This window comes from Dendroctonus ponderosae, unplaced genomic scaffold (assembly GCF_020466585.1).
Source record: "Dendroctonus ponderosae isolate FM_Combo_2020 unplaced genomic scaffold, Dpon_F_20191213v2 Dpon_F_20191213_8, whole genome shotgun sequence".
NCBI lineage: Eukaryota > Metazoa > Arthropoda > Insecta > Coleoptera > Curculionidae > Dendroctonus > Dendroctonus ponderosae.
Window position 1 is genome coordinate 1,602,826 of NW_026019016.1, and position 25,895 is coordinate 1,628,720.

Here is a 25,895-nt window from a genome sequence, read left to right on the forward strand (position 1 = left end):
GTAACTTTATTATCATTGGGATATAAAGCATTATATTTTGTTGCACTTCACTATAAATTACGCTTACATAACTTAAATGCTTCTAAAGTATTTGACACGTGAAAATTAGATTAGATTTTGATCAAATTCGTATTATTTAAAAAACCTTAAGATTTAGGTATTATAAACCTTAGTAAAACAGACACTTATTTTGTTCAGCGAATCCAAAAATGCAATAATATACAGAACATTCCATTTAAAAAAACGCAACTTTGATGCCTTTAGAGCCTTTGGGACACCCTGTACATTACAAAAATATTTTTTAAATGTGCGCTCGGTAGGCGTCGGGCAATTCATAAAATAATACTTTTAAAAAATAAAACGGTTTAGCCGCAAACTTCCGTGCCGTATAGCGTGAATAACCCTGTAGATGAGAACAATTTTCCTTAACACTACCTGCATGGATATGGATAGGCTTTTCGGTTATTCCTGGCACTGTATGGGGAATATTTGTCTAGAAACCATATCATGAAACCAGTAACGATCAGAGCCCCGACTATACTGAGCCAAACTTCCAGCTTCAGAACGGTCATGAATTTGAACAGTGAGGTCTTCCGGACTGGCTTCCTCATCACTAAAAGACAGTTAATGAGCAATTAGGTTGGGAGTCGCCCAAAAACATCCCACCTATAGTTATTCCTGTTTGCTCGTAATATGGAGCCACAAAGTCGATGACTTCTTCCTTATCGGCCGTCATAATGACCGCCGTAATGGCAATATCAGTTTCCTAAATAAAGCGAAAAATTACACAAGAAATGCCGCGATAAAATTCGTACCCCAACGGCCAAATCTCCCACTATACCATCCCAAGTGCCATTCACTTTTTCCCCAAAAGTTCCAGTTGCCGGTTCCACAAACACATAGTCAAAGTTCATGACTTCCGAAATTTTCTGCGCGAAATCGGCGCAATATCCTGTCCAGTAGAATTCGCCAGTTTGCGGATTCTGTACCTTAAACGACCAAGGAATCGCCTGAAAAATCACACAAAAATAGCTTCAATTCACCGAAATTTGGGAGCAAATATTTGTAGCTTAACAGCGAAAAAAAACATGTTTCAAAGAGTTTCATACTGTTTTGATCAACAATCAAGGAACTGCATGTTCTTCAAAAAAAGTGGTTTTCAGCAACATTTTTTAGTTGAGAATTTTTCATGTTGCTCGCTGTTTAAATTCAAATGTTCCTTTATTTTCTTAATTTCCATTTTAACTCTTTTTTCTTCTTAATTTTCTACAGAACAAAGCAGTTTAATAAAGCAATAAAAGTTTGTCCAAATTTTGGAAAATCAAGATGTTTTCCATGTAACTTACATGAGTAATTCCTATTCTGTAAAAAGCCCTAATGGGGTCAATTTGCTTTCCAGGCTCGGGAGTGAGTTTTCCGTTTGTATACTGCGCAATTGTCTGAAAGCAGTGAAAATTTAACGGGAACCTCAACGCAGGGGAAATTAAAGACATCAATAAAATGAAAAATAAATTAAATAAAAAAACAGACTTAAATTCAGCGCAATTATTGATATGGACCGCTAATTGATCGTTGAAATGAAACGGTATATTTGGCTATTTTTATCGTTTTTTTAATTAACAAATTATTGGTAAACAACACCGGTTCGTGGTTTATGCTTGAGAGCCTTCCAATTACATTCCAAATTAATTGACTTGTTTTTAATATTATTTCGAGAAATTGGCTGCAAAAATTTGTAAAACTGGGTTCTATTTCTGGACAAGTTGATTGATATTAAATCACAAAAATTCAAAAAATCATTCGAAGAAATGAGAATTTATTTAGCTTTTTTTGCCTTCTCAGATACAACCATGAAAATGTTCCAATCTCCTGAGTCACCGTGTCTAACGCGCAGTCTGGGTCCGCCTAACTTTAAATCTCTGCTTGAGAAAACTTAAATAGAAACTCATAAAAAATCCATTCCAGTTTCGAAGAAACCCCAACAAAATAAAAATCTTCTGTCCCTATCCTTACCTGAAAACTCCCATTAATCATCTTCTCCACATTTCCTCTGACAGAAACTTTCACGCTCCGCCCAGTCAGGCTCAGCACATTGGAATTATCGGCTATTATCGAATCCAACATGTCACCCAGACGCTCTTTGGTGTCTTCAGAAAAAGTCGTTTTTCCACACTGAAACTCCTTTTCCGGAAACTCCAGACTTTCCTCTGCAGCCATTTTGGCCAGCCGGCTTAAGCCCCAGGCCAGCCAATAGAGAAACTGCTCATTGAGGACGAAATTGGACGGACAACGGCTCTGAATGGAAAGATCCAAGCAAAGCTCCGGCTTCAAGTACATGAGCGAAGGCGTTTGGTTTTGGAACAGGCTCTTGTCGAAAATTCCGGTTTCAAAGTCGGTGAAAACTAAGTTCCAACGATCTGAGAGCGACATAAGATCCTCGTTCAGTGCCTAAGAAGTCGATGAGTCAAGCCGTAAATCCACATTGAGCGACCAGAACTTATCGAACCTGCGAAACCAGTTTGTTCATGTTCTTTGCGGATGCAACAATGGCAAAACTATGAGGAATTGGACGAATGCTCTCAATCTTACTGGCCGTGGATCGATTCAAGGCATCAGCCATCACCAGCCTTAGTCGCACCGAGTCCAACCAGTAATACAGCGATTGGTCGATATCTGAAACCCCCAACAAAACCACCCAAGTTTCTTCAAAGTTTTGTCGAAAACTCACATTCCTCCTTATCGAAAACCACCACAACATCCGTCGAATTCCTGCTATCTAAATAAGAGTCCAACAGGACCAAGAATGGAGCTACGGAAACATCAACGTGCAAATACGGCAGGCTCATGTTGCTGGTCAGATCTTGAGCCACTTCGGTTCCGGACCAGGCAAAGTCAAGGATGAGGCTGAAACCTGTGGAAAGGGCGTCGCAAATCTGCTTATAGTGGCCGCTTTCATCTTCATTCAACAGCACATCAAGGAAGGCAATTTCCTCATCTTTGTTCACCTTCAGAAAAGCGTTTTCAAAGTATTTCACTTCGGCTGCTTGGTCTGGTTGATGGAGCGTCACTGAAAGTCATCGACGAATGAAGAAACAGCTTTTCGCCCTATTTTCGGTTCGAATGTGAAAAATAACGCGAAGAATGTCGGGTTTTTGATACTTTAGGAACGTTTGCAAAAAGATAAATGATGCAGGTTTGCAAAGAACGACCAGAACGCCTCAATTAGAGGAGAACATATTGAATACAGTTACGTGCATTAAAAACAACAATATTTCTTGTAGGTACTTAAAGAACAAATTTTGCACCTCTACCACCTACGCAAAGTGCATAAATGTGCTCAAACCTCATTCTATGATTCTTGAACCGTATGAACACTAATTTTTTGCATTAATGTCTGGGCCGGAATCGTTGGGAATTTTTTATAGTTCCATTTGCATTGCCACCACGGCTGAATGGACAACTTTATTATTTGCAGTTCTTTCAAAATAATTTAGAAGATTGACTAGAGACAAGAAGAAACATGCACGACCTTCTCATTTTACCTTGTACGAGATCATTTAAACAATGTTTCTCCACATCACCTGATCCGGAGAGGGCTTGACCTCCCCGTTCTCCCGACTTTTATCCATTAGATTTTTACTATATTCTTTTCCTTCCTGGGTTTCAGTGAAAGTGTGAAATATTTTAATAACGTTTCGGCGAGACAACAGTGCCATCATCAGATTTAAAATTCATACAAACTCATAATTGGTAAAAATTACACTCTTTTAGGTCTTTGCTGTCTTGAAACCTTAAATGTGTTTTCTTTGTTTGTTGGTTTACATCGTAAGCGGGAATTTTTATTTGAACAATTGTTATACAAAAGATTATCAATTTTTCATTTCGATTGCAAAAAAGGTTTAATTTAATTAAAAATGTATCTAAATAAAAACGTTTTTAGAAAAGCGCTTTATCTTATCGATGTCAAGCAGAAGTAGATTTTTCTAAGCTTTCAGTGTGAGTTTAAAGACACTGTTCTAAGGCGGCCTTAACATTTCATAAAATTCCATACTATTAAAAAATGATCAAATTATACCAAGTACTTTAAAAGTTATTTAATAAAAACCGCCTTCTAGGGCCGCTTCTTACGGGCTTAAATTTTAGTAGCGAGGGTCCGAAGAATTTTTTTAGGAACTTTTTTGATGCAAAAAAATGAGTTTTTCCGCGCTCGTGGTAAAAATGTAACCCTCTTGACCGCATTTTCTCCCTTGGGCAGAGCTGCACTTCCTTCACTGGGCAAGTTTTCAGCATTTTGTTGCTGCTTCCATCGGCTCCGAAGGGTTTTCTTGCATTTTTACCATCTCTCACCACCAGTTGCTTGTGCTGTGAGTCTTTGCACTCGATTGTCACCGTGTTCTCTTTTTGATGTTCAATTTATCACTTTTTTTTTTTAATTTTTAATTCCATCAAGACATTCTTTGTGTCCGGATTAATTAAAAATTAGGTTCCGATTTCATTATCAACTATACAGTTTTTGTGCCTCGACGTTTTCGGGTAAAAAAATAAAATTAAAACCGTTGCAGTAAATGAGTTGCCAAGTGGTCATATGCATAAAAAGTTTCTAAAAAAAAGTTGTACGCGACTGATTTCTACAAAGGAAACATTTTATTCCCAATCACTCACTGATCAATTTGGAAGAGGAAACCTCTCCTGACATTTTTTGTGCCTCGTCCCGTTTTCGAGCAAAAAAAGTCAATCCGTTGCGGGATTTCAGGTGTTAAGTGCTCATAGCATATTAAAATATATAAAATGTTTTTAATTCAAAAAAATATACGCGCCTGATTTTTTTCAAAGTAAACATTTGTTTCCATTTTTATGATCAATTAGGGAGCGCAACAGTCTTTCAGTCAGTTTTTGAGTAAAAAAATAAAAGTCGAATCGTTGCAGGTTACAGTATTCGAGCTGCCCCAGTGCTCAATAGCATTTCGGGTTTAAATATTGTTTTCAATTACACTTGCATTAAATTTGTCTCCGATTTTGAGAGTTTCCTTTCACTTTTTATGTTTCGTCGTTTTTAAATTTTTCTTTCAGTTTAGGCACAATTTAAATTTCACCCTTGCAAAAAATCACTGTGGCTTTATTGCGAAATTCCCCCTCGGTTTTTTTCACCATTTTAAAAAGTTTGTCATCAATTTAAACGGATTTAAATATAACATAAAAGACAACTTTCCCGATAAGCTCTTTGAAAAAGTCCTGGTCTATAAATTCTATACTTAGGCCGGAAATTGAATAGACATAGTTGCGGTTCAATTCTCTCCAATTGAATGCGGTTTCAATTAAAACTTTACACAATAAAAATGCGTTTCTGTTAAAGAAAAAACGCACATTTTCATTGAATGTAAATAGGCTACAGAATGGGGAAAGTTTCACATTTAATATGAAACCGATCATGCTGAATCACAGGCGAAAATACTAACAAACACGTGAGTTCACTGTTTATCAACGTAAAGCTTAATTATTAGTCTCAAAAAGCCCGATAAAACTCGTTTTTTCTGCGTTCAAACTCTGCTTTTGCAGATTTTTCGTTTATAGCGCAAACAGGTGCAACTGTTGCGCGAACGATTTACCTGGCAGGTCAAAAAGTGAATGGAAAAACCTTGCAGGTTGATTGAATGCAGCAAGTGACCTAAAGTGCACTATTCCAATTTGTATACCTAGTCGTTTTACAAATGCCTCTTTAGTCATTGCTAAATGACCCTCAGCAGGCCTAGAAAAGTTTTCCAAGCAATAAAGTTTAGAAATTTTAATTTGCTCTTCTCTGTATACTGGTTTTGCCGATTTAGTTTGAATTGGAGTAGAAAAACCCATGTGAAACTGACTGGAAATTACCTAAACAAACTGTGCTAAACGATGCTAATAAATACAATACACAGATAATGTACAATAAGTACAATACATACAGTGTAAAAAGCTATTTACACTGCAACAACAAAACAAAGACGCCGTATTGTTTAAGTCGGATAAATTAAAATAAAATCACTAGGAATCGGGTCTGGTCAGAGCGGTGGTCGATAGAAATGAGCCGCGCTATCGACTTTGCAATGGGGAAATTTCCACTTTTTCCTGCGAAAATTTCCAGTTTAATTGTGCTTGTTAATGTTCACTGGATTTAAGTTGCGCTTAGTTCTTTAATTTTTCTAGTCATTGAAAATGAATCAAAGCACATGATCAAAATGGAACACCTAACGTTCTTCGTATAAGGAATCGATTTCAGAAAACATTTCAGAAACGGTAATTTTTTGGACTTTTGCCATCCAGTTTCAATGGAGAATTATGTATTTCCTCAGCACATGCTTCTCTTCATCTGGGCGTGTTAATCAAACACAATGAGATTCAATTCAGACCAGAATTTTCTATTTGCCCAAAGCGGACGTACGCAAAATCTTCACAAAAATATGAGTCTCATCACACTAGAAACAATTCCAGCTCCCAAGTGTAAAAAGGTCTGGAAACTTTTCTACCGAGACACACATGAACTTTTGTTGTTTCGCAATGCTTATAGGAACAAATCGATCTCACAAAAAAACATATTTTGCGACAACCTGTACATCTGCCGAATTAACACAACTTCTAGACATTTTGTTTCAAGTAACCGTCTCTTGTCCAATAGAATCGATATCGAATTGACCATCGGGTCCATTCCTTTTTGCGCCATTTCACTGAAACTATCCGGCAGCAAGTGCATTGTGAATTCTGCGGTTATTTCAAATTCTGCCCGCAGTCTATTAAAATATTAAACGCAATAATTTCACGTTTTGGTAAGCTTGCCACTGTCTCCTTGTATAACATGTTCGAGTGTAAGCTTTTCTAAAAGTACGCAGTTTTTTCGACATTGTAAGATAAAGCTGTTTAATAATAATCAACTTGTTTGGAAATTTAAAAAAACTACTAATTACTATTCTGGTATGTTAATGATTCCAAAATAATCTGTTTCAGTGCGAACTCGCGTTTACTTTTACAGTGACTGGTTTTGTTTCGCGATATTAATGCGGTTTCTTTTGGTAAGTCATGTTTTAATTGCTGTTGGTTAATCAGATGCCCATCTGGTGTAGATAATTGTTTTATGTAATGTTGGCACGCATTCCAATAGACAGTTTCTTTTTGGCTTTTTTTATTTTACTGTTTTGGCTTAATCCAAAATCAACTCTGAGAAGATATGGAAAAATCCATTGAAAATATCTAGTAAATAATGCAATAGATAATAGAAATAAACTATTGCAGAAGAAACATGCACTAATTTAGTGGAGCATGCCTAAACCGCTTGCTTCAAAGAACCTTAGCAATATTTTAGCCGGTACAAAAACCGATGATAAGTTAATAAAGTTAGTCAAATAAAGCTTTGCAACAATGCAATAAAAACAGTTTTACTTTAACACAATGACCGACGGTTTTGTGATATCGCAACAGCTGTCTGGCTAATGAAAATTATGTGCCATTATCTCAACACGTTGCTACTTGATAAGCAAATGCAAACTGCAACGGCTTTTTTAGGTGACATAATGTACAATAAAGCAAATGGCACGCTAATTGGAGCATTTCCAATAATAAATGGCAAATTTAATTTAAGTGGTAATTAAAAAACGATAACAGATTTGCTTGGAAAATTTGCTGCCTAAAATTAATATTAAAATGTTTTTTAAACCTTACTGCTTTGGTGGAACCTGGTGAGTTTTCCAGGCGTGAAACAGATTTTTTCCGAAAGCCTAAAAACTCATCAATTTCTATCCAATCTTGCTTGAAACTGATCGGTTTTTCGCGTTTTTAGGTCCCAGTGGCAAAGTATTTCTCGCTGATGTTCCGAAAGTATGAGTGGCTTTAGGATTAATTTTCGCGCAGAATTTATTGACTGCTATTTTAAATCTGAATTAATTCTTTAAAAAATGTTGCAAAAATATGTTGCAGATATACGAAACTTTGTGACAAATGGAGCAAAACCCCCATTACAAAACCAAGATCATGGACAGATAATAATGCCAAATAGTTCAAACAATCTAGAAGAATGTGTTGCAAATTTGGTAAGTATTCGGTAGAATTTTCTGTGGTTACTTTTATTACGCAACTGTTAGAAAATAAATTAAATGAATGTTTGCCTCAGAAAAATATATATGTAAATCAGAACGTTGAAAACATCAGGTCGTATTTATGCAGAAATGATAAACAGTCTTTCCCTAAGAACGTTCATAAATTGCCATAGCAAAACGTGTTTTCGTTTTTTAAAGCGCAAGATTTCTTTAGAGTCATTAACAATAATCTGATTCTGCCATTAAATTTAAATAATTAATCAATTATACATTCTGAAAAGGAGTGTTTTGTTTATTCAGACTGCCACATCAACAATATCGTATCAAATTCATCATAGCGCATAAAACGTTTTATGAGTCTGTTAAATTAAATTATATGTAGAACAACAAAGCTTCCAGCATAATAAAAAATAAGTGTTTTTGCAACTGTATATCAAGCCAATTCGCATCGCAACAAAGCAAAAAAGTACCAACTTTATTAATTCATCCACGATTCTATTTCGATTAATTGAGGTTTATTAAGCCCACTGGTCTCAAGCATTTAAAAAAATATTGATTACCGCTAAAAATAACCAGAGTTTTGTATAAATAAGGAAACTCAAACACTTGAAAACACGGTTTCAAATAAATGAGAGCAAAAACGCAAATATAAATTGGGCAATCAACATTATTTTTGAGGAAAAGCTGTTTTTGGCAAAAAAGTTCTTCAAAGGTGCAAAATTTTCAATCGGAAGTAGCTTGGAAGCCGCTCAAGATATTGAAATGAATAAGGATGTTTTTTTCGCGGAAAAATGTTCGAATTTTTATACCAATATTGGAAAATGTTGCAAAAAAATTGGGTTCGTTTTTCATTCGCATATTGCAGCACAAATAGCGTTCAACGCCGTCTAATTTTATCCCGTAATTTTCAAACGCAAATTTGGAAACAACTCAAGATACCGAAACGACTAAAGAAGTCCTTTTTGAAAAAAATTGTTCAAACTTTCGGGCCATTATTGAAAAATGTTGGAGCAAAATCCCAGGAAAACTCATTTTTCATTCGCATATTTGCCCTGCAGTCAATGGAGCTTAATGCTGTCTAATTTTATTGAATAAATACTCACATTCAATGTATTTTGCAAAAGTGGTTTTTTCCTAAAGAAATCGTCATTTTCCACACATTTTTTGTTTTATTTCATTGCTAAATTTGTGAAATCTTGTAGAGAACGACTTTAACCTGCAGCATGTAACACCAAAAACACATGTTTATGCGGCAGCGCAAATGTTTTTCTATTTTTTCTACTTTATTCATTTCAACATCTGCAGCAGTTTTCAAGCTTTTTACGATCGAAAAATGGGCATAAATACTCAGAAGATTTATTCACCATGCTGGAATCAGAGTTTCATAGATTAAGATGAACCTGTGAAAGCTTCCTGAAAAACAGACCAGTAAGAAATTGTTGTTTGCACACCCTGTACTTTTGCCAAAACTCTGTGTGTTCTGTTAACGACTGAACTGAAACATTTCACTTTAGTCGGTTTACATTTTTTTATAAAATTCACTTTACTTTTCTATTTTTAACTTATGTAGAATGCTTTTTCCTCTGGACCATCACAGGCAAACATTTGAACTGCCAGTCAACGCATTCAAGTAAACGAAAGAACAAAAAAGAATTAATCAACATCAACAACAACGAAAAACTCTGTGCTGATGATGATGATTAATAAGTCCAACGTTTCGGTCTGCGGGCACCTGCACCCACCCGAAACCCTGTGAACTTTTTCAAGACAATAGAAGTTTGAGTAGTTTGGCCAAATAATTAGCCTTACTGGGTTAGTTTGAGTTAAATAAATCTTCCTTAACAACCTAAAATGCGCTAATTAAAACATTCGGATTCATTTTCTACCTTACAAACAACAACTTTCCAAGTGCGCCTAAAGAATACGTTAAACATTACAGTAATTATGGAAAATATAGACTATTTCAACAGGGCGTAGATAATCGCCTAAAGTGCATACAAGGTTGCGAAAACTGTTTGGAAAGAAACAGAAATATTAATTAAAAATTAAGAAACAACAATGACTAATCTAATGGCAAGGTTGCTGTTAATTAATGTGGTTTGGGTTAGCGGAGTTGGAAAACGATCTGAAACCCAAAAAACCAGCAATTTCACTTGAGTAGATGTTTCAATGAAAACTGTTTCTTTAATTTGCAGGCTCCTTAACGCTGCTGCTTTCCTGTTTGGCCCTTCTACAAAAACCGCCGTTAACCTGGTCATTGGACTGCGAAAAAATCTTCACTTACTACGAAGAATACGGCCAGAATTCGTTCAACGTTACCTGCAATGGAATCACCAAAGGCTACGAGCATATTCTCGAAAACATCACCATCAACAACGAAATTTCCTTAACCGTGAGCAATTCGGTGCTAGATGGAATTAGCTCGAATATTTTCAAAAACGTGCGCAATATTAAGATTTTGAACCTCTTCAACTCCACTGTGGTGTTTGATGGAAAATTGGCAATTTTCGAGAAGCTCGAGAAGCTGGAGACGCTGATAATCCAAGATGTGCCCTTCCAAATCGGAAATAACACCCTTCAAGGGCTGGACAAGTTGAAGCGACTGGAGCTGAGCAACAATGGAATTAGCGCAATCAACCAAGACGGTCTCAAACACCTAACCAACCTAGAACGCCTGTCCTTAACGGACAACCACGTGAAAACGATTGCGGATCTTCAACTGTGCGACCTCAGGAAGTTGAAATACCTCAACCTGAGGCGAAACTTGCTGAAAAGCCTGACAACCTTTTACTTCTTCTGCTCCAAACATGCCAAACCACTAGAAACCAATGCAAACAGCGTGAATATTCAACCAAATAAACCCCCCTTATCGTACATCAGTATTAGATCTACGTCTTATGACTTAGTAGAGTTAGATTTAAGCTTCAACCAAATAGTAGACTTAGCGAATTCCCTAGAAAATCTTCAGAAACTCAGAGTATTAAACGTGGGCTTCAACAACATGGTTAGCGTAAGCAGTCTGAGCTTGAAGCAGCTTTACATGCTTCAGAAATTGAACTTCACGCATAACCAGCTGAGGGCTTTTGATGCCAAAACACTTTCCGGCCAGAAGCAATTGAGTGAAGTGGATTTATCCCATAACAATTTGGAGGCATTTGAGATTTCCGGCCTCTCTCAACTGCAGTACTTGGATTTGAAGCACAACAAGATAACAGCGGTTTCAATTGGAAATTTATCCGGATTAACCACTCTAAACTTGGCCGGCAACCAACTGGAAACCCTCACCAACGAATCGCTCCATGATGTTCCTAAACTCGCTTTCCTGGACTTGGCTGGCAATCACTTGAACTTGCGCCAAAACAGAGCGATATTTACAAATCTCTCCACACTGAGTTATCTGTATTTGAACAACAATTCTATCACTGAACTATCAGTAGCAACTCTCCAAGGGCTGAAAAGGCTTAGAGCTCTGGATCTATCAGCGAACCGGCTCAGCCACCTACAACTCGACACTTTCGCCGATCTGGTGGACTTGGAAACTTTGAATTTATCGAAAAACTCCATCGAGTCTCTTTCATACCCAGTGATGAAGCCCTTGGAGAACCTGCGGACTCTGGATGTGGGCTCCAACAAACTACTGCACATCGAATACGATGTGATTCTATCAAACTTACCAAGACTCAGCAACATAAACATCAAGTCCAACCAGCTGACCTGCGAAGACTTGGGGAAGATTATCAATTTTTTGAAGCAAAAGCACATCGTCTACACGAGCAGCGAACATTTGGAGAATCTCAACCAAAACGTGGCTGGCATCCCGTGCAAGCCCGAAGCGAAAAACCTGCCGATTGCAGCGGAAGCGAAGCCCAGAGGAAACAGCGTTTTGTATAGTTTTGGAGTTTTCCTAGTGGTTAGTTTTAGTGCTGTGCTAACAGGCATAGCGACCTACAGGTTTTATATTTACTTGAAAAGAAGACGGTATAGGGCCGATGAGTTTGAATTAGTGCTCGAATAAAGCAATTTCTTGTTAATAAATATGTACCTACGTTTAAAAAACCGTGATTTTTGTCATTTTTCACTTACCTTTGCACAACAAACTCAATTGAAAATTTTCGCCAATTTTTACGCACAATTTGCCCAAAAACTTGAGCTATTCACCCGTAGAGAACTAAGCAGTGTAGGTCCAATTTAACGCAAAAACAATTGGACAAAAAAAGGGTTACCCATTTTTTTCAATTAAATCAATTTCACTACTTACCAATCTTGAACTGTTGGCCTCGGACACTCAAAACGCATGCAACGGCTCCAAACAGCCCCAGCACATGCATGGTGCATGTCAAATAATTCGGCCCCTAAATCAAAGCTCTAAACAGAGCTTTCGTGTGTGCTCTAACTGACGCGTCACCTGCATTTGTGGACATCATGAAAATTTCAACCGATTTTCCTTCGGTAAGATACCTGCGAATCACGGAATCCTGAATTATTAATTTTAAATGCTCATTGACGTAGCAGTGTAATCGGAAGGCATCCAACAATCCAAGAAAAGATTACTACTAACTAATCACTTCGGTCTTTCGACTTTCTGAGCAGCTTTCGCTGCCAATTCTGGTTCAGTCAAGTCCTTCGCAAACACCCAATTTTCTTAGTGTGGAGCAAAAATAATAATCTGACCCAGAGGAACAATAAATTAATTAATTAACATAAATACAGTCGATTCCTTTGGGGTTTTCTCGATAAACCGCTGCCACTGCTCAAATATGAAACCACATATCCTTACCACGAGTTCATTAAATTTGACTTGTCCATTAAAGCCGATGGGTATTTACAGAGTATTGGTTTTGATAGCCGTTCCTAACGTCTGATTTATGATTTTCAAATAACCGTTCGCGGTCTATCATTAACGCGTGCCAGTTGACCGATAATGAAGGAAAAATGTTCGATCAATATGAGAAAAAAATGAAACAAAAACCAATCTGAATAGTCGTTCGTTGTCAGATTAAAGCTAAAATACATCGGTTTACAGTAATAATAATAATATGTAATAAATATATAAGTAGACTCTTCTCACTCTGCTTTCGTAACTTAGTTTTTACAACTTACTTTAGCCGGGTAAAAACAATTTTGAAGCAAACACTTATACAACAGAAAACAACTGGTCTGGAACCTGGGGAATGCTAAAGCGAAAGATAAGAATTTTTTGGCTCCCAATTGCTCGAGGTTAGTGAAAGTATTGGTAGTGCTTTCCGCCCTTTTTGGCCCCCTTTTTCCCATAGCTATCACCGTTGGAATAGTGATGTTTAGTGGATTTGGCGCTCTTGTATCCCTTCCTATCCCCTCGGTTATGACCTCTATGCTTTTGGTCGCTCTTTCCATGCTTCTTTTCCGATTTAACATTCTAGGAACAAACGATGGTAAGAAATTGCCAAAGTGCACATCCATAGAAAGCTGCTCTCTGGGCATTTTTCTGGCAGTATTTGCTTTGATTTTCATCAAGACCTGTCTTGACTAAATTACCCCTAGCATATCTAGATTATCTTTTTGGGTACTTACCTTTTTAGTTCCGCCGGACTTTTTCGAAACCGACTGCTTATCAAACTTGGTGCCCTTCTTGCCGAAGATCTCGTAACTCCCGGTCTTCTCGCCTTTGTTGAAAAAGCTGTTGTGCCGCATCAGCTCATCCTTGTGAAACTTGTCCTTGTAGCCCTGAGATTACCGAATTAAAAAGAAACTCGCACATTAAGCGCTTGCAAAACCTTCTTGTAGTTGCCCTTGTGCCGGTTGGAGGCTTCTTCATACTTCGCTCCATGCGCGCTCTCTCCGCCGCTCTTGTGGAACGATTCATGCTTGTCAGCATGATAATGCTTGTGGTTCTTCCCGGCCTGTTCTTCATCTTCCACCCCATGCGATTCGTTTCCATCCGAACCGTATCTTCCCGATTCTCGGTCATGTTTGCCCGAGTGGTAGGAAGAGTCGCCACCGCCACCTTCTTCATAGGTATCACCTGGAATTGTTCAATATTTAAATTTTATTGTTCTGCGAAATTCTCAAATCGCAAATTGGGTTTTTGTGAATATGCACATTCTGCCGTATATTTTCGTGCTAGAGATTCAAAAAACACCCTTTTGGTATCGACAAAATTAAATCAATCGACACATTTACGATGAAACCGGTGAGTTTTTCGGACTTTTAAGACGTCCTCCTGACGTTTCGCAAGCACGAGCGGTGCGCATATTCAGAGTAGCTTCAGTTACTGTGGAAGTCTGATGAGGAATTTAGTGTCCGGTGATATTTTCGGCCTAAACGACCTAAAAGCTCACTGATCTCTTGACTTTTTGAAGCTGAGGCACACCTCTGAAGATGCAAACCACTCGTGCTTGCGAAACGTCAGAAAGAGAATATTTTATGGAGCCAAATTTATAAATAAATACGATTCTCAAATCGTATTTTAATCGGATTTTCTGCAGTGTCGCATTAGTATTAAACATTGTATATACTTTCCTGACTGTGTTCCAATTCCAAATCAAATTTATTCCTGGGTTTCTTTTTCATTTTCTTGCCCGGCAAAAAATGCATGCCATGGCTTAAAGCAGCAACAACGCTACACATAAAAACTGATGATGGTGGAAAAACACACCGAAACCTATTTTGATTAATAAATAGAGACAATAAATGACTGAAACCCAGGAATAAATTTGATTTGGAATTAGTATTAAAAAGCTTCATTACGTCCAAACAGCTAGAGGTGGGCGGAAGGTAAAAGACTTTGTTTTCTCAAATTTGCAATCTGACTCTGCAAAAAAATTTTCAAGTGTACAGGGTGTCTCATAAAAGCGCAATCGCCATCAACTTTGGTATTTCAAATTACACCCATTTCTCAATTCCGCATTAAATTTGCAATCGTCAACTGGCAGTTTAAATTTTCTTGCAAAAAATTACACTTGCAAGGGGTATTTTGAAAATTAGTTTCTCGGAAAGCGTAAGAGATGGCAACCTGATTCTTTCATCGGCTGTTAGAAGAATAAATTGCCTTTTTGACCCATGCTTTAAAGTTTCATTAGCTGCTCAGACGCATTTCTCATAAATGATCAAAGGTGAAACACTTCGATGCCCGATTTTTAATGTTTACATGCAACGTTTTCCTTTCGTCTTTGGAAACTAAGCTCAAAGTTGAACACATCTGTCGCCTTAGTAATTCTATCGTCGACTCATCAGTGAAATAAACAACAATAATTCTGCAAACTTACATAGAATCGATTAGAAACTTTGACGATTAATAAACCACTCACATAGGCGTCAATCGAACAAATGATTAAACAATGGCTGACCTTGTGGAAAGCGTTTTAATTAATGAATGGAATAACTTTTCCTATGAAGATGGATAGTTGAATGGAGAATCAATATTTGTTTTCAAAGTTTATCAGATCATACCTGCCACATGTTTTCCGCCTTTTTTCGATCCCGACTCCTGCGAATGATGCTCCGAATGCTTCTCATCGTCATGTGACCGACCAGGATGGGCAGACGACAGGACGATGAGTGTAGAAGAAATGCCCACAAGCTGCAAAAAAAAACATTAAAAACCGCTGTTTTCTATTTTTTGTTCAATGGTCAGGCGGACAGTTGTTCTTATTTCGTCTTGACTTGTTGGCACGTTCTTAGACCGAATTTTTTCTCCGTTTTATAGAACACTGGAATTTTTCTTTCATTTTCTTTCTTCAGATTCTCTGTTCAGTCTTTCGCTTTTTGCCATCAAGCACACCGAATAGGTTTTTTGCGCACTTGCCTCATAGTCTCCATACCATAGATAAGCGGCGAAATACGGTTTTAAGTCAAATCTGGTAAAGAGACCAAGCAAAATCACGGGATTAGCGAAACACGTTGCCAAAGAGAATTTTGCCAACAAACCTGCGAAATTAAGCAAATGGTCACGTTACATTACTTATTGGTACACATTTGCTTGTACACATAGCGATTTTTCGCGAATCATGCAAAATTTCGATTGGTTAATGTCGCTTTGCGACAGAATTTGACGAAAACCGAATTAAATTGAGCGATTTGGACCACGAAAACAGGATGTGGTGGCCAAAACACTCCAAAACACAATTATGTTATTTTTCCTATCGATTTCAGACCTGGAAATTCAACAGAAAACTTTCATAATAGTTTCTGAGTTCTCAGACAACAAAGCAAATGATAATTTGCCCAACAAACGACTTGGTGTGTTTTTAAAGCATATTATAACTTGTTTTCAAAAGGTGTTTACAAGAACAAATATGCAGTTTTCAGTGCTGAAGGCAACAATGCGTACGCGTTAAGCAACTGAACTTGGTCAATTAAAAAATTGTTATTATTAGTATTAAATGAGCTTTTTTCAAAATTTTACGAAAATTCAAAGAAAATTAGACCAACTACTTACTCAATGGTGCATGAAAATTGGTAATAATCAAACAAGCAATAGTGCCGGAGGCTAAATTTCGATTGAACTTGGTTGTTTGGCCCCCGAAAGCTGTAACAAGTACAACCCGGAAATTAAGATAAAGCTGCAAATTTACCAAAAAAACACACAGAAAACAGTGAACTGATTAAAATTAGAACTAAATTGAAAATTAAAAAGCTTGCTAGGAGCTGAAAGTATAAGGTTTAATAAAACAGTGAACCAGTCCGAAGCAAAACAACATCACTTGAGGCGAAATCGACAAGAACCATTCGTGGAAGGCGGTATGAAAATGTGCAGGAGACAAATTGAGCGAAAAACCGGTGCGAGAAACGAACCAAAGATAAACTCTTTAAGTATCACAAAGAAAAAACTCACCAAAAACACAGCGATTTTCATAGTGTTAAAATCGTGAAGTTTCGCGGCACACACTGGTACTGAGCGCGCTTGATAGGTAGGGGGACCAGGTAGGTAAAAGAAGTCGGTTTTTTTGTTTAGGTTCACGGTGGGGGCCCGGGGGGCCAACGGAAGACACGGACAGGTGCAGCATCCGCTCAAGAATGAGATTCCAACAGAGCGCAGACCTGTTTCTTCAGCTACTTTCATTCCGAAACGATCATAGGTTGCGGTTACCAGCTCATCCATTATGTTTGAAAATATTGCCCATTTAAAACCCATTAATCCTCTAAATACGTCCAATATGGGGAACATTCCAAAAAGTTCATGTGGATCCAAAAAAAATGGTTTCCTCTATCTAATAATCCATCTGGTAGTTTTAACTTTAACCTTTGACATGGCATGGACAGCCTGAAGGCTATCTAGTTCGTTTACTTGATCAACCACATATTACGACTGTTTCATGAGACATTGACCTTAGAATGTGGTTTCCACTGGCATAGTCCACCACAGTTTTTTTACTCAAAACCCATTTACATTGTTCACTGTAGTGGGAATTTAAACATTCTTTTAAGGACTTCTGCATACATTCATTCGTTCGCAAACTTTCATTTTCTTGTTCCGGAAACATACAACATTCGGTTTATAGTGCTATAAAATATATCATAAAGTTGGTAGATGGTCGGTCAATATTTACAAAGTATCTCAGATTTAACGGGCGCAAATATGCGAAGAAATTAGTCAAGGTTTGAAAGAGTTTTCTGATCAAATAAGTCCAATCAAAGTATACAAAATGCCAAAAACCCCGTACGCAAATTTGTTAAAAGTGAAGTTGAACCAGTCTTTTACCTCTCGAAACTCTTTATTTAGAAAACACTATCGAAAAAACTACTTTATTATTTCATATTTTTGCTACTAACTTAAGTAACCTAAACCTAAAACCTAATTGGGGAAAATAACTCTCGAAACTTTCTGTGGAAAAGGTTCTAAACGCTATTCCAAAATTTTCAATCGTTTCCGAGATATCAGAGAAAATGTTTAAAAATTCGCCGAATATGAATTTATATATTTTCGTGTGGAATGCCGCCTGAGGAGGAAGATAATTCTTTCGAAACGCCCTATCAAAACGACTCTCAAATTGTGTAATACATTTTTCATTGGTTTGCCAGATATAAACTGCGTTAACTTTTTAGGTTTTCCCAAAAAATGTTTAGGACGGTTCTAAAAAATATTCCGATATTTTCAATTGTTTCCGTGATATCAGCGAAAATGTTTCAAAATTTACCTAAAATCGCTTATCACGTTGCTCACTCTTAAGAGCAAAGATAATGAGATATTAGAGAGTTTTTAGGCCCCTTAAAATTACGTTGGCCTTAAACGCTAAACGTTATTGTCATCATGCGCAGTGTTAAAAAATAAGGTGTTCAGGCAAATAAGGTTAAGTGCGTTTTTTAATTTTTGATACCGCGTTTGTTGCACTCTTAGTAAAATAAACCTCACTTTTCTGATCCCGTTTTGTTTGGAAAAGTTTCAAAACTAGTTTAAGTTTGTATTATTATTAAACAAAAAGTGGCTAAGACGGAAGAAAACATTGAAGCTGCCTTTATCTAACTATTTTTAATTTAGAAAATATTGAGCCCAGAGATTGCCTTATCAATTTTAGGTTTCAGAACGAACAAATTCCGAACATATTAAATAAAAATTCAAAATCAAATAGTTAGGTTATGGGTTAGAAGTTAGAACCTGTGCTTGCGATAGTAGCGTTGCCCAAGTTCAAATTTGCCTAAGCAATTTTCACTTAAAATCCGTAATTACGCAATAATGGCGTAAACTAATCAATGAGAAAGTCTTATTTAAATTTACAAAGATTTCTTATTTTATTAATAATTTTAGAAATAAGTCAAATATATCAACACCGTCGTTCTGCTTTTTAACGTGATGCTTATTAAAGTTACCGCTACTCGTACCTAAATAAAGGAACACCTTATCCTCTAATAGCGTAAACGGTTATTTCTTACGGATAACGTAAAACGTGTTGCAATTAAGGGGCCTAAAAACTCCCTAATATGGGGTAGACCAAGCGCACCGTTCTTGAACGTGTTGGTTTATATATAAAATATATCAAAGAATAGTGACAACTATCTGAAGAAAATTAGAATACAAAAACATATTAAGCGAAAGAAACAGTTGAAAACGAAATTATTGGAAGCAATGACGAATATTTCGAAAAATTCCTGTTGAAAGTCAGACAAATCAGTTTAAAAAAGAAGGAAGCGGGTGTGTACACACTGACGAAAATCCCATCAAAGGGGATGCAAACTTGTATTATAGTGTGTACGATACATAATACAAGTGTGCATCCCCTTTGATTGGAAATCAATTTAAGTCTAACCAAAAAGAAGTGTTGTGAAAAAATAGAAACTGGTGAGTGTTTTGAGTTTTAAGGACGCAGTAGATAGGAATTTATTCCTGACACTCAAACACACTCCTGAAGATGCCAACCACTCATGCTCAGAAATGCGTTTCCACGGCGTCCTGACAGCCCGAAAAACTGATCACTTGTCCATTGGCAAAATGAAATTACCGCAAAAGAATAACTCTTTGGATAAACAATCAAATAATTGGGAAACGTTCAATCACATCTGCAAACAGTAAACCATTCCGTAGAAAATGTGATAATTTGTTCGGTTGATTTTTCAATTCATCGTCCAGTTGGACATAGCAGCAGAACTAACTATGTACAAAGCAGCTAATTAGATCACTTTATTAAAGTCAGGAAAAAAAGCATAATGCAATTATTATCTAACGATCGGTTCATACCTTTGCGCTTTATTTGTTCGAATATCTCCGGATTTGGAATAAATTAATTGTCATAGACTAGGAGATTTTGGGTGCCTGATAAACCCGCTGGAAGGGAATGGATGATTTTTCTAAAAAATGTCTTTGACTAGTTCGGAAAAACAGCAATTGCCTGAAGATGTGGAGGGTTTAACGGGTCGCAGGGCGATTTTAAAATTGCCTGCAAAAATAATTGACTAAAACTCAAAAGTTTATAACAAACGATTTAAATAAATCCATTATGGAATTATGCCTGGTCTATAGCAAAATGACTTAACATTCAGCAAAAAGTGGACTTTTTCACGGCCCAGTCAATTCCAATCTTCGCTTCAGTTCGTTGCAGATTTAAGAAATTTCGATTATTCAAAAATTAGCAGAACAAGACTTTCTTGGTTACGTGCCCCGAGTGGTGGGACTTGTATATAACACAATTCGTGGGTGTCAAATGCAATTTTTGTGTTTTGTCTATCCACGAAGATGCTTCTGCATAGAAGAAGCATAGTTCTTGAGGTTAGTGACCTTCTTTTGGAGTGCACCTAGTTGTTCATTTTGTCTTTTCGTTCCTGCCTGCACGATTGGATTTGACTTTTCTTCTTTTGGTGGTAACCCGGTGTTGTAGCTTCTATTTTCTTATTCTATTTATACAACTGTAGCAAAATGGTAAGAGTGTAGCAGAAAATCGAGGGGATTTTCATCAAAGTGTTCAAAACACTGTTTTTCCGTTTCCGGTGGATAATCGCGTGAAATAATTAAAGCATTTCTTTGCATGCAGTACAGTGATCTAGAGGCACTAATATTCTCTCTTTACTCCAGCGAAAGCGTGAATAATTTAGCAATTTTCTCAACAGATTGCCAATCTCCCAAACAAAGCAAACTAGTTCAGGACGAGGACCCGGTTTCAACTAATCCCTAATCAGACTAACTGAAAATTAACCCAAAAACTAATGACTCTTGTATGGAAAAATCCCAGTAAGACTAACCCCCTTAACTAAACGTAACAAACTAACGACACTACCAAACTAACTCCTGTTTGTGCATGCAGGGCCTCCTCGGTCACTAACTGTTTAAAAGGAACTTTTCCTCCCCAGGTGTGTTTAGTGCTCATAGTGGCACAAGCCGCCTCGTCAGCCGACTACGACTACAAACCGACGAAAAAAGACCATTACTCCGGGTATTCCGACAAGCAAAAAGAGCCCGACTACATCAAACTGTTCGAGGAAAGCCAACCATCCGCTTCCAATAACGACGAGAAAAAGTCGAACTACTATGGCTTCGTGAATCCTGCTGAGTTCGAAGCCTTCTTCAGTTCACCCCTTCGTAAGTAGCAGTTGCAGCGCCAATTTATGGCCTTAATTGGGAACTTGCAGAAGGATTTGGTGAGCAAAGCGGCAAAGAGTCGAAATCGCCGCAATCATTCGCAGCCTCGCCCAAAGCGGAAGCGGATCCTTTCGAAGGATTTGATGAGGACGATAAAGAGGAAGCTTCCGAAGACAATCCTTTGCACAAGGACTATTTCGAGGAAAGCAAAAAGGCGCGCAAGGCTGAAGAAGACGATGTGAATCCGGGCCCGTACTACGATAGCCACCAAATCCCCGTTCCGGATGTTTACGGCAACGAGGAGCGCGCTCAGAGCAAAGACGATGTCGAAACCATCCCTCCGCCCTTGAAAGGCAAGCATAAGAAGAAGAAAGTCAAGGTAAGTAACATAATTAGGCCCAGAGATCAGCAGAGTAAAACGGGCCAAATGCAGGCCTCCAGCAGCGCTCCAGACTACGAAATCTTCCACGGCTACGGAACGTACGAGCCATTGACCAAATCCGAGGGCCAAGCTGAGCAATCCAAGCTCGACCCACTAACCTACTATGGAATTAAGAACATCGACTACAACACTGGAAAGTCTTCATCTTCAGTGTCCCAACATCCAGCAGCCAGCTACGTTGCCAGCCGCAAGGTGCCAACTTCCACGCTGAGCCCTTATGAGCAGTACGGCTTCGAACCTGCCGCTTCCAACTACGAAGCTTTGCAGTCAAAGTACTTCGAATCGGTGGCCACCACTCGAAGCCCCTTGAAGAACTCAGAAAGCGCCCACTTAAACGGAGAAGACCAGGATGGGGGGACTGCGTCCTCCAACAAGGCGGAAAGCACCCAGAACAAAGGTCGGTGCTCCAAAGCTCACCTTGACTATGTTTGATTGCTGACTCTCTTGCAGACTGCAGGAAAATCGAGGGACCAGAAAACGCCGACGGCATGAACTGCTTTGTCTGTGAAAACGCCGTGAACAAAGCCAAATACACTCAGTGCTCGTACACGTCCAGCGAACAGCCCGTTAACCAATACGCTGGAAGCTCCATCCGGTACTCAACCCCAGTGAAAGCGCCAGCAAGCTTCCTAAGGAACAAGAGAAGCTCAGAAAAGGACAGCTACAAAGACGACCCTTACTACATAGTGTCGGAGCGCAACCGAAAATACTTCGAGGACTACGAAAAAGACCACGAAGCGGCTCAGAGTGAACGGGAAAAGGACTACAACTACGAGCCCTTCGGCCCAGAAGAATACGAAAGCTACTCAGAGTCGCAAAGCTCCGAACTGCTCAAACAGCCGGGGGCGTGCACGAAAGTCGACCGCGATGGAATGACCTGCACGGTATGCAAAGACCCGAAAACTGGCGGCAATTTCGAGCAGTGCTCATACACATCGGCCCCCAAAGGCCAAACATACGCCTACGTGGCCGAGAAGAAGTACGACAGCGACAACGACGACAACCCAGAAGAATCAAAAGTGGTCACCAAAGCGAACGAAGGAGGCGAAGAAGAGAGCGAAGAAGACCCGCAGAAAGGCTCCTCATCAGCGCCGGTTCCCCAAAGCGCTGAAGCCCCCGAGGAGAAATTCTCGTCAGCAACTAAAAGCAAAATCGAAAAAGACGCGACACCTGAACTGGCAGTTGCCGCTTCGGAAATCTCCAGTCAGATCGTCAAAAGCCCCATTCCTGAACTGGCCGTGGCAGCTTCGGCCACCAAGAGCCAAATAAGACCCAGCCCGGATAAATCCATAGCTGGATCAGCGGCGAAGAGCGCAACTGGCCCCATTCCAGAACTGACCGCAGCTGGCACCACCATCGACGCCACTGGAGGCGCTGAAACTGAAGAAGACGATGACGAGTCGTCGAGCGAGGAAGAATCTGACGACGCCGAAACCAAGAAGAAAGAGAAGCAAGCAGAGGAGGATCTCTATGGACCCTCGTACTTCAACTATGGGGAACTGAAAAAGGACAAGAAACTGGTTGACGATGACCCCTACGATGTACCTGAGCACTTTGCAGAGAGCATAAACAAGGAGAAGGCTTCAGACAGTGATGACTACAACTTTGACGAGTACCACTACAAACTCTTCCCCGAGCTGAACAATGAAAACGCCGAGTCGAGAACGGAGGAGCAGGTAACTGAGCCATCTGAGCAAAAGCAGCACGACGTGGAAGAGGTACCAAGTTCCTATAAACCTTCCGCACATTTTTACCGAATTTTCTGCAGGTTCTAGCCGAATTCGCCAAGAAGGACCGCTCCAACTGCAAAAAGGCGGAGAAGAATGGCATGACCTGCTTCCTTTGCGTTGACCAGAACAAAGTGCAACATGAAGAATGCATGTACATTGCCGAAAGCAAGCCCAAGCCCACTCACATCGCTTATCACGAAGTGCAGCGGCTAAAGGACCCCAAAGGCGAGCACCAGCCCTTCGCGCTGGACGAATCGGAAAATGAAGAAGAGTCCAAGAAGGTCGAAACCATTGCTTCCACGCCCCAGTCCGTTGCAGACCTGCTGCAGCCGCAGGCCTCCGAAACCAGCAAGAGGAAGAAGTTCTTTAAAAAAGTGATCACCAATCCTCAAGCTTTGTCTAATGTTGAGCTTACCGCTGCGGCTTCAGGCATCCAGGAATCAGTGGTAGTACCATTCGAAAAGGAAAAGAAAAAGTGAACTTTTCAGCTAGAAGTATCTAGCTCCAATGTTTAACACACGTGGATTTTCAGATACGTGAAGCAGACCATCAAGGACTCGAGGGCTTCGGGAAGCGCTCCTGACTCAGAAAGACTGCAGGAGGAAGAAGGCGCCAAGAAGCAGGACGCTGAGGAGCCAGAGGCGCCGAAAGAAATCGACGTTGATGACGAAGAAGGCGCCTACAGCCACGAAACCAAACCAGTTTTCAGTAAACTGTATGGAACCACCTTGCCCAGGTACATGGTAGAAAAGACAGAGTTTGAAAAAGATTTTGATGCCGCGTCTGGCTTTGCTTAAGTCCCATTTCAATTCTAAACTAAACCGAATGTTGCAATGATTTCGGGCGAACTGGGGGATTTTAAGGTTGTATTTTTCTGAACGATTCAGGTTGAATGGCGGCAATTATTTATTATCTCAACTGGACAATGGGCAATGGTTAAGTTTAATAGTGTAGGGCAACGATGGGCAAATGGTAAAATCGTCAATGGAGAGTGACAATGCTTTGCCATTTGACTGTTCAAATTAGCTTAGTAATTTGCATTAGAAACTGTTATTACCACAACTAAATATGGCCTTTAAATCTCGAGCGACAAATCGTCAGCAGGAAGATCAAATTGTACCTTTCTTCTAATCCCCTACTATTTAATCCAGTTTTGGAGTGTGATATGCAAATTTTTTGACATTTGTTAAAAAAAAACGTTGTTGTAAAATGTTTCCAACTAGTTCCTAAGCCCTATTATGTTACGTTGTTGTTTGTTATGACTGTTAAAAATAAAGTTAATTTAAAAACAGCACTTGGTTTAATTCAGCCTGCATTGCAAATAGGAAATCCATAAAAAGCATTTGAAAGCTATCTAGAGACGAAAGCAATTTATTAATATTTTGCCGCAGTTCTTTCCTCATTAAAATTTTGTAATTACATGCGACTTGTCAATGACCAGTAACTAGGCTAAATTGCGGAACGTTGACTTCTATAATCATCGATTGCGGTGAGAGGACGCAATTCATGACAATCGCATATCCAGTTTATTAACTTCAGGTGTATAACTGGACTGATTTTTTTCCGAGCGCAATTTAATAAGCAAACGTCGATAATTGAATTGCAAAAACCCACAAGAAACCAAATAAAGGGAAAAAAACCGGTGATGGTTTTGCTCCAATAGTCTTTGTGGCCGGTTTAGAAATGCAACAACAAAACAAACGAATCCGATATCCTACAGAGGAATTTTATAATAAAACGTTTGCATAATCGTTGTTCAGTTTTGCTTAAGAATGCTCGAAAAAGTCGGGAATCGTTGCAAGATTAGTGTCTAATGGCTGTCACGCTCTTATTCGACGAATTCGATTTCAAATGTTCCAATATTTACTTCAAATTTCCTAATTGTTGAAATACTTTGCGCATTTAAAAACTGGCATTATTTTGAAAATAGTTTATTGACTGATTATTGTCGCAAATGATCACATGGGGCAGATCTTACGAAATATTTATAGCTGCTCAAAAGGCCTGGAATTCTACTTAATTTTCAACAAACGGAAGGAAAGAACGCAGTGAACTTATTGAAAAGGGCACCAAAAGCGTCAGATTCGAAATTATCGAGATCGTTGGGCGGTTTTTAGCTATTTTTGAACGGTAACCATATTTAACTGACAATATCTACTTTATTAGATTCAAACACTTTATATTCATTTTGAGACGCTTTTGAGAGCGGCAAAAATGTATTGAACACAAAACACACGCAAGTCAAATTTTGATTTTTCACCGAAAATTTCTTAGCTGTGGAAGTGGAAGAAGAATTTTATGAAAAAACATCCAGTGTCTCAAAATTTGTCAAATTCCCCATTCTTTTCCCCAAAAGAAAGCGAGGAATGCAGCAAACTCATTGAAAACTCCGCTAGAATAGTCGGATCCACGATTTTCATCCGATCTTATGCAATTTTTGAGCGGTCACGCTTTTTAACCGAGGAGATTTTCCTTATTATAATTCCAAACACTTTACATGTGCACATTTCAAAGCTTTTGAGGTCGAAAAAAACTTGCTGAACTCAAAAAACACAAAAATCACATTTTTTCCCAAAATTACAAAAATTCTCGATTCTTTTCCCTAAAAGAAAGCCAGGAATGCAGCAAACTCATCGAAAACTCTGCTAGAATAGTCAGATCCACGATTTTCATCCGAT

General features: G+C 38.7%; 4 protein-coding genes across 7 annotated transcripts in view; 2 read left to right on the top strand and 2 right to left on the bottom strand.

Annotated features, from left to right (window-relative positions):
• Positions 1–12,955, bottom strand: part of LOC109544870 (ionotropic receptor 25a) — a gene marked incomplete in the record, with an annotated part of 16,919 nt that extends 3,964 nt beyond the window's left edge. Inside the window, 8 exon segments of the mRNA XM_048668942.1 lie at positions 436–613; positions 667–766; positions 816–1,010; positions 1,347–1,439; positions 2,014–2,448; positions 2,507–2,673; positions 2,729–3,067; positions 12,319–12,955. Coding sequence (XP_048524899.1) covers positions 436–613; positions 667–766; positions 816–1,010; positions 1,347–1,439; positions 2,014–2,448; positions 2,507–2,673; positions 2,729–3,067; positions 12,319–12,388 — 1,577 coding nt within the window.
• LOC109544871 (insulin-like growth factor-binding protein complex acid labile subunit) lies at positions 6,704–12,117 on the top strand. 4 transcript variants are annotated; one of them, XM_019915273.2, is made up of 4 exons: positions 6,704–6,873; positions 6,976–7,040; positions 7,942–8,054; positions 10,256–12,117. In XM_019915273.2, the coding sequence occupies exons 3-4, from the start codon at positions 8,039–8,041 to the stop codon at positions 12,073–12,075; spliced, it is 1,836 nt and encodes a 611-aa protein (XP_019770832.2). In that variant the 5' UTR covers positions 6,704–6,873; positions 6,976–7,040; positions 7,942–8,038; the 3' UTR covers positions 12,076–12,117. The 4 variants fall into 4 exon arrangements, with proteins under 4 accessions (XP_019770832.2, XP_048524900.1, XP_019770831.2 ...); XM_048668943.1 differs by having other exon boundaries at positions 6,704–6,852; XM_019915272.2 differs by having other exon boundaries at positions 6,704–6,797.
• Positions 12,956–13,029: 74 nt separating the features above from the next.
• LOC109544919 (oleosin-B3) lies at positions 13,030–17,057 on the bottom strand. The gene is made up of 5 exons (XM_019915345.2): positions 16,873–17,057; positions 15,489–15,618; positions 13,814–14,061; positions 13,611–13,763; positions 13,030–13,455 (listed from the first exon to the last, which is right to left on the bottom strand). The coding sequence occupies exons 1-5, from the start codon at positions 16,891–16,893 to the stop codon at positions 13,279–13,281; spliced, it is 729 nt and encodes a 242-aa protein (XP_019770904.2). The 5' UTR covers positions 16,894–17,057; the 3' UTR covers positions 13,030–13,278.
• A 2,874-nt stretch (positions 17,058–19,931) lies between these two features.
• Positions 19,932–24,479, top strand: LOC109544743. The gene is made up of 7 exons (XM_048669312.1): positions 19,932–20,238; positions 20,817–21,045; positions 21,096–21,424; positions 21,479–21,884; positions 21,938–23,205; positions 23,256–23,692; positions 23,750–24,479. Exons 1-7 carry the CDS (start codon positions 20,206–20,208, stop codon positions 24,012–24,014), a joined length of 2,967 nt encoding a protein of 988 aa, XP_048525269.1. The 5' UTR covers positions 19,932–20,205; the 3' UTR covers positions 24,015–24,479.
• Positions 24,480–25,895: the final 1,416 nt, after the last annotated feature.

Coding starts and splice junctions, on each gene's coding strand:
- LOC109544919 (XM_019915345.2), bottom strand. CDS start 16,893: ATGAAAATCGCTGTGTTTTTG. Junction 13,764..13,813: donor ACAAGGGCAACTACAAGAAG/GTTTTGCAAGCG, acceptor CGGTAATCTCAG/GGCTACAAGGACAAGTTTCA. Junction 13,456..13,610: donor AGTCCGGCGGAACTAAAAAG/GTAAGTACCCAA, acceptor GTTTGTTCCTAG/AATGTTAAATCGGAAAAGAA.
- LOC109544743 (XM_048669312.1), top strand. CDS start 20,206: ATGCTTCTGCATAGAAGAAGCATAGTTCTTGAG. Junction 20,239..20,816: donor GAAGAAGCATAGTTCTTGAG/GTTAGTGACCTT, acceptor TTTCCTCCCCAG/GTGTGTTTAGTGCTCATAGT. Junction 21,046..21,095: donor CTTCTTCAGTTCACCCCTTC/GTAAGTAGCAGT, acceptor GGGAACTTGCAG/AAGGATTTGGTGAGCAAAGC.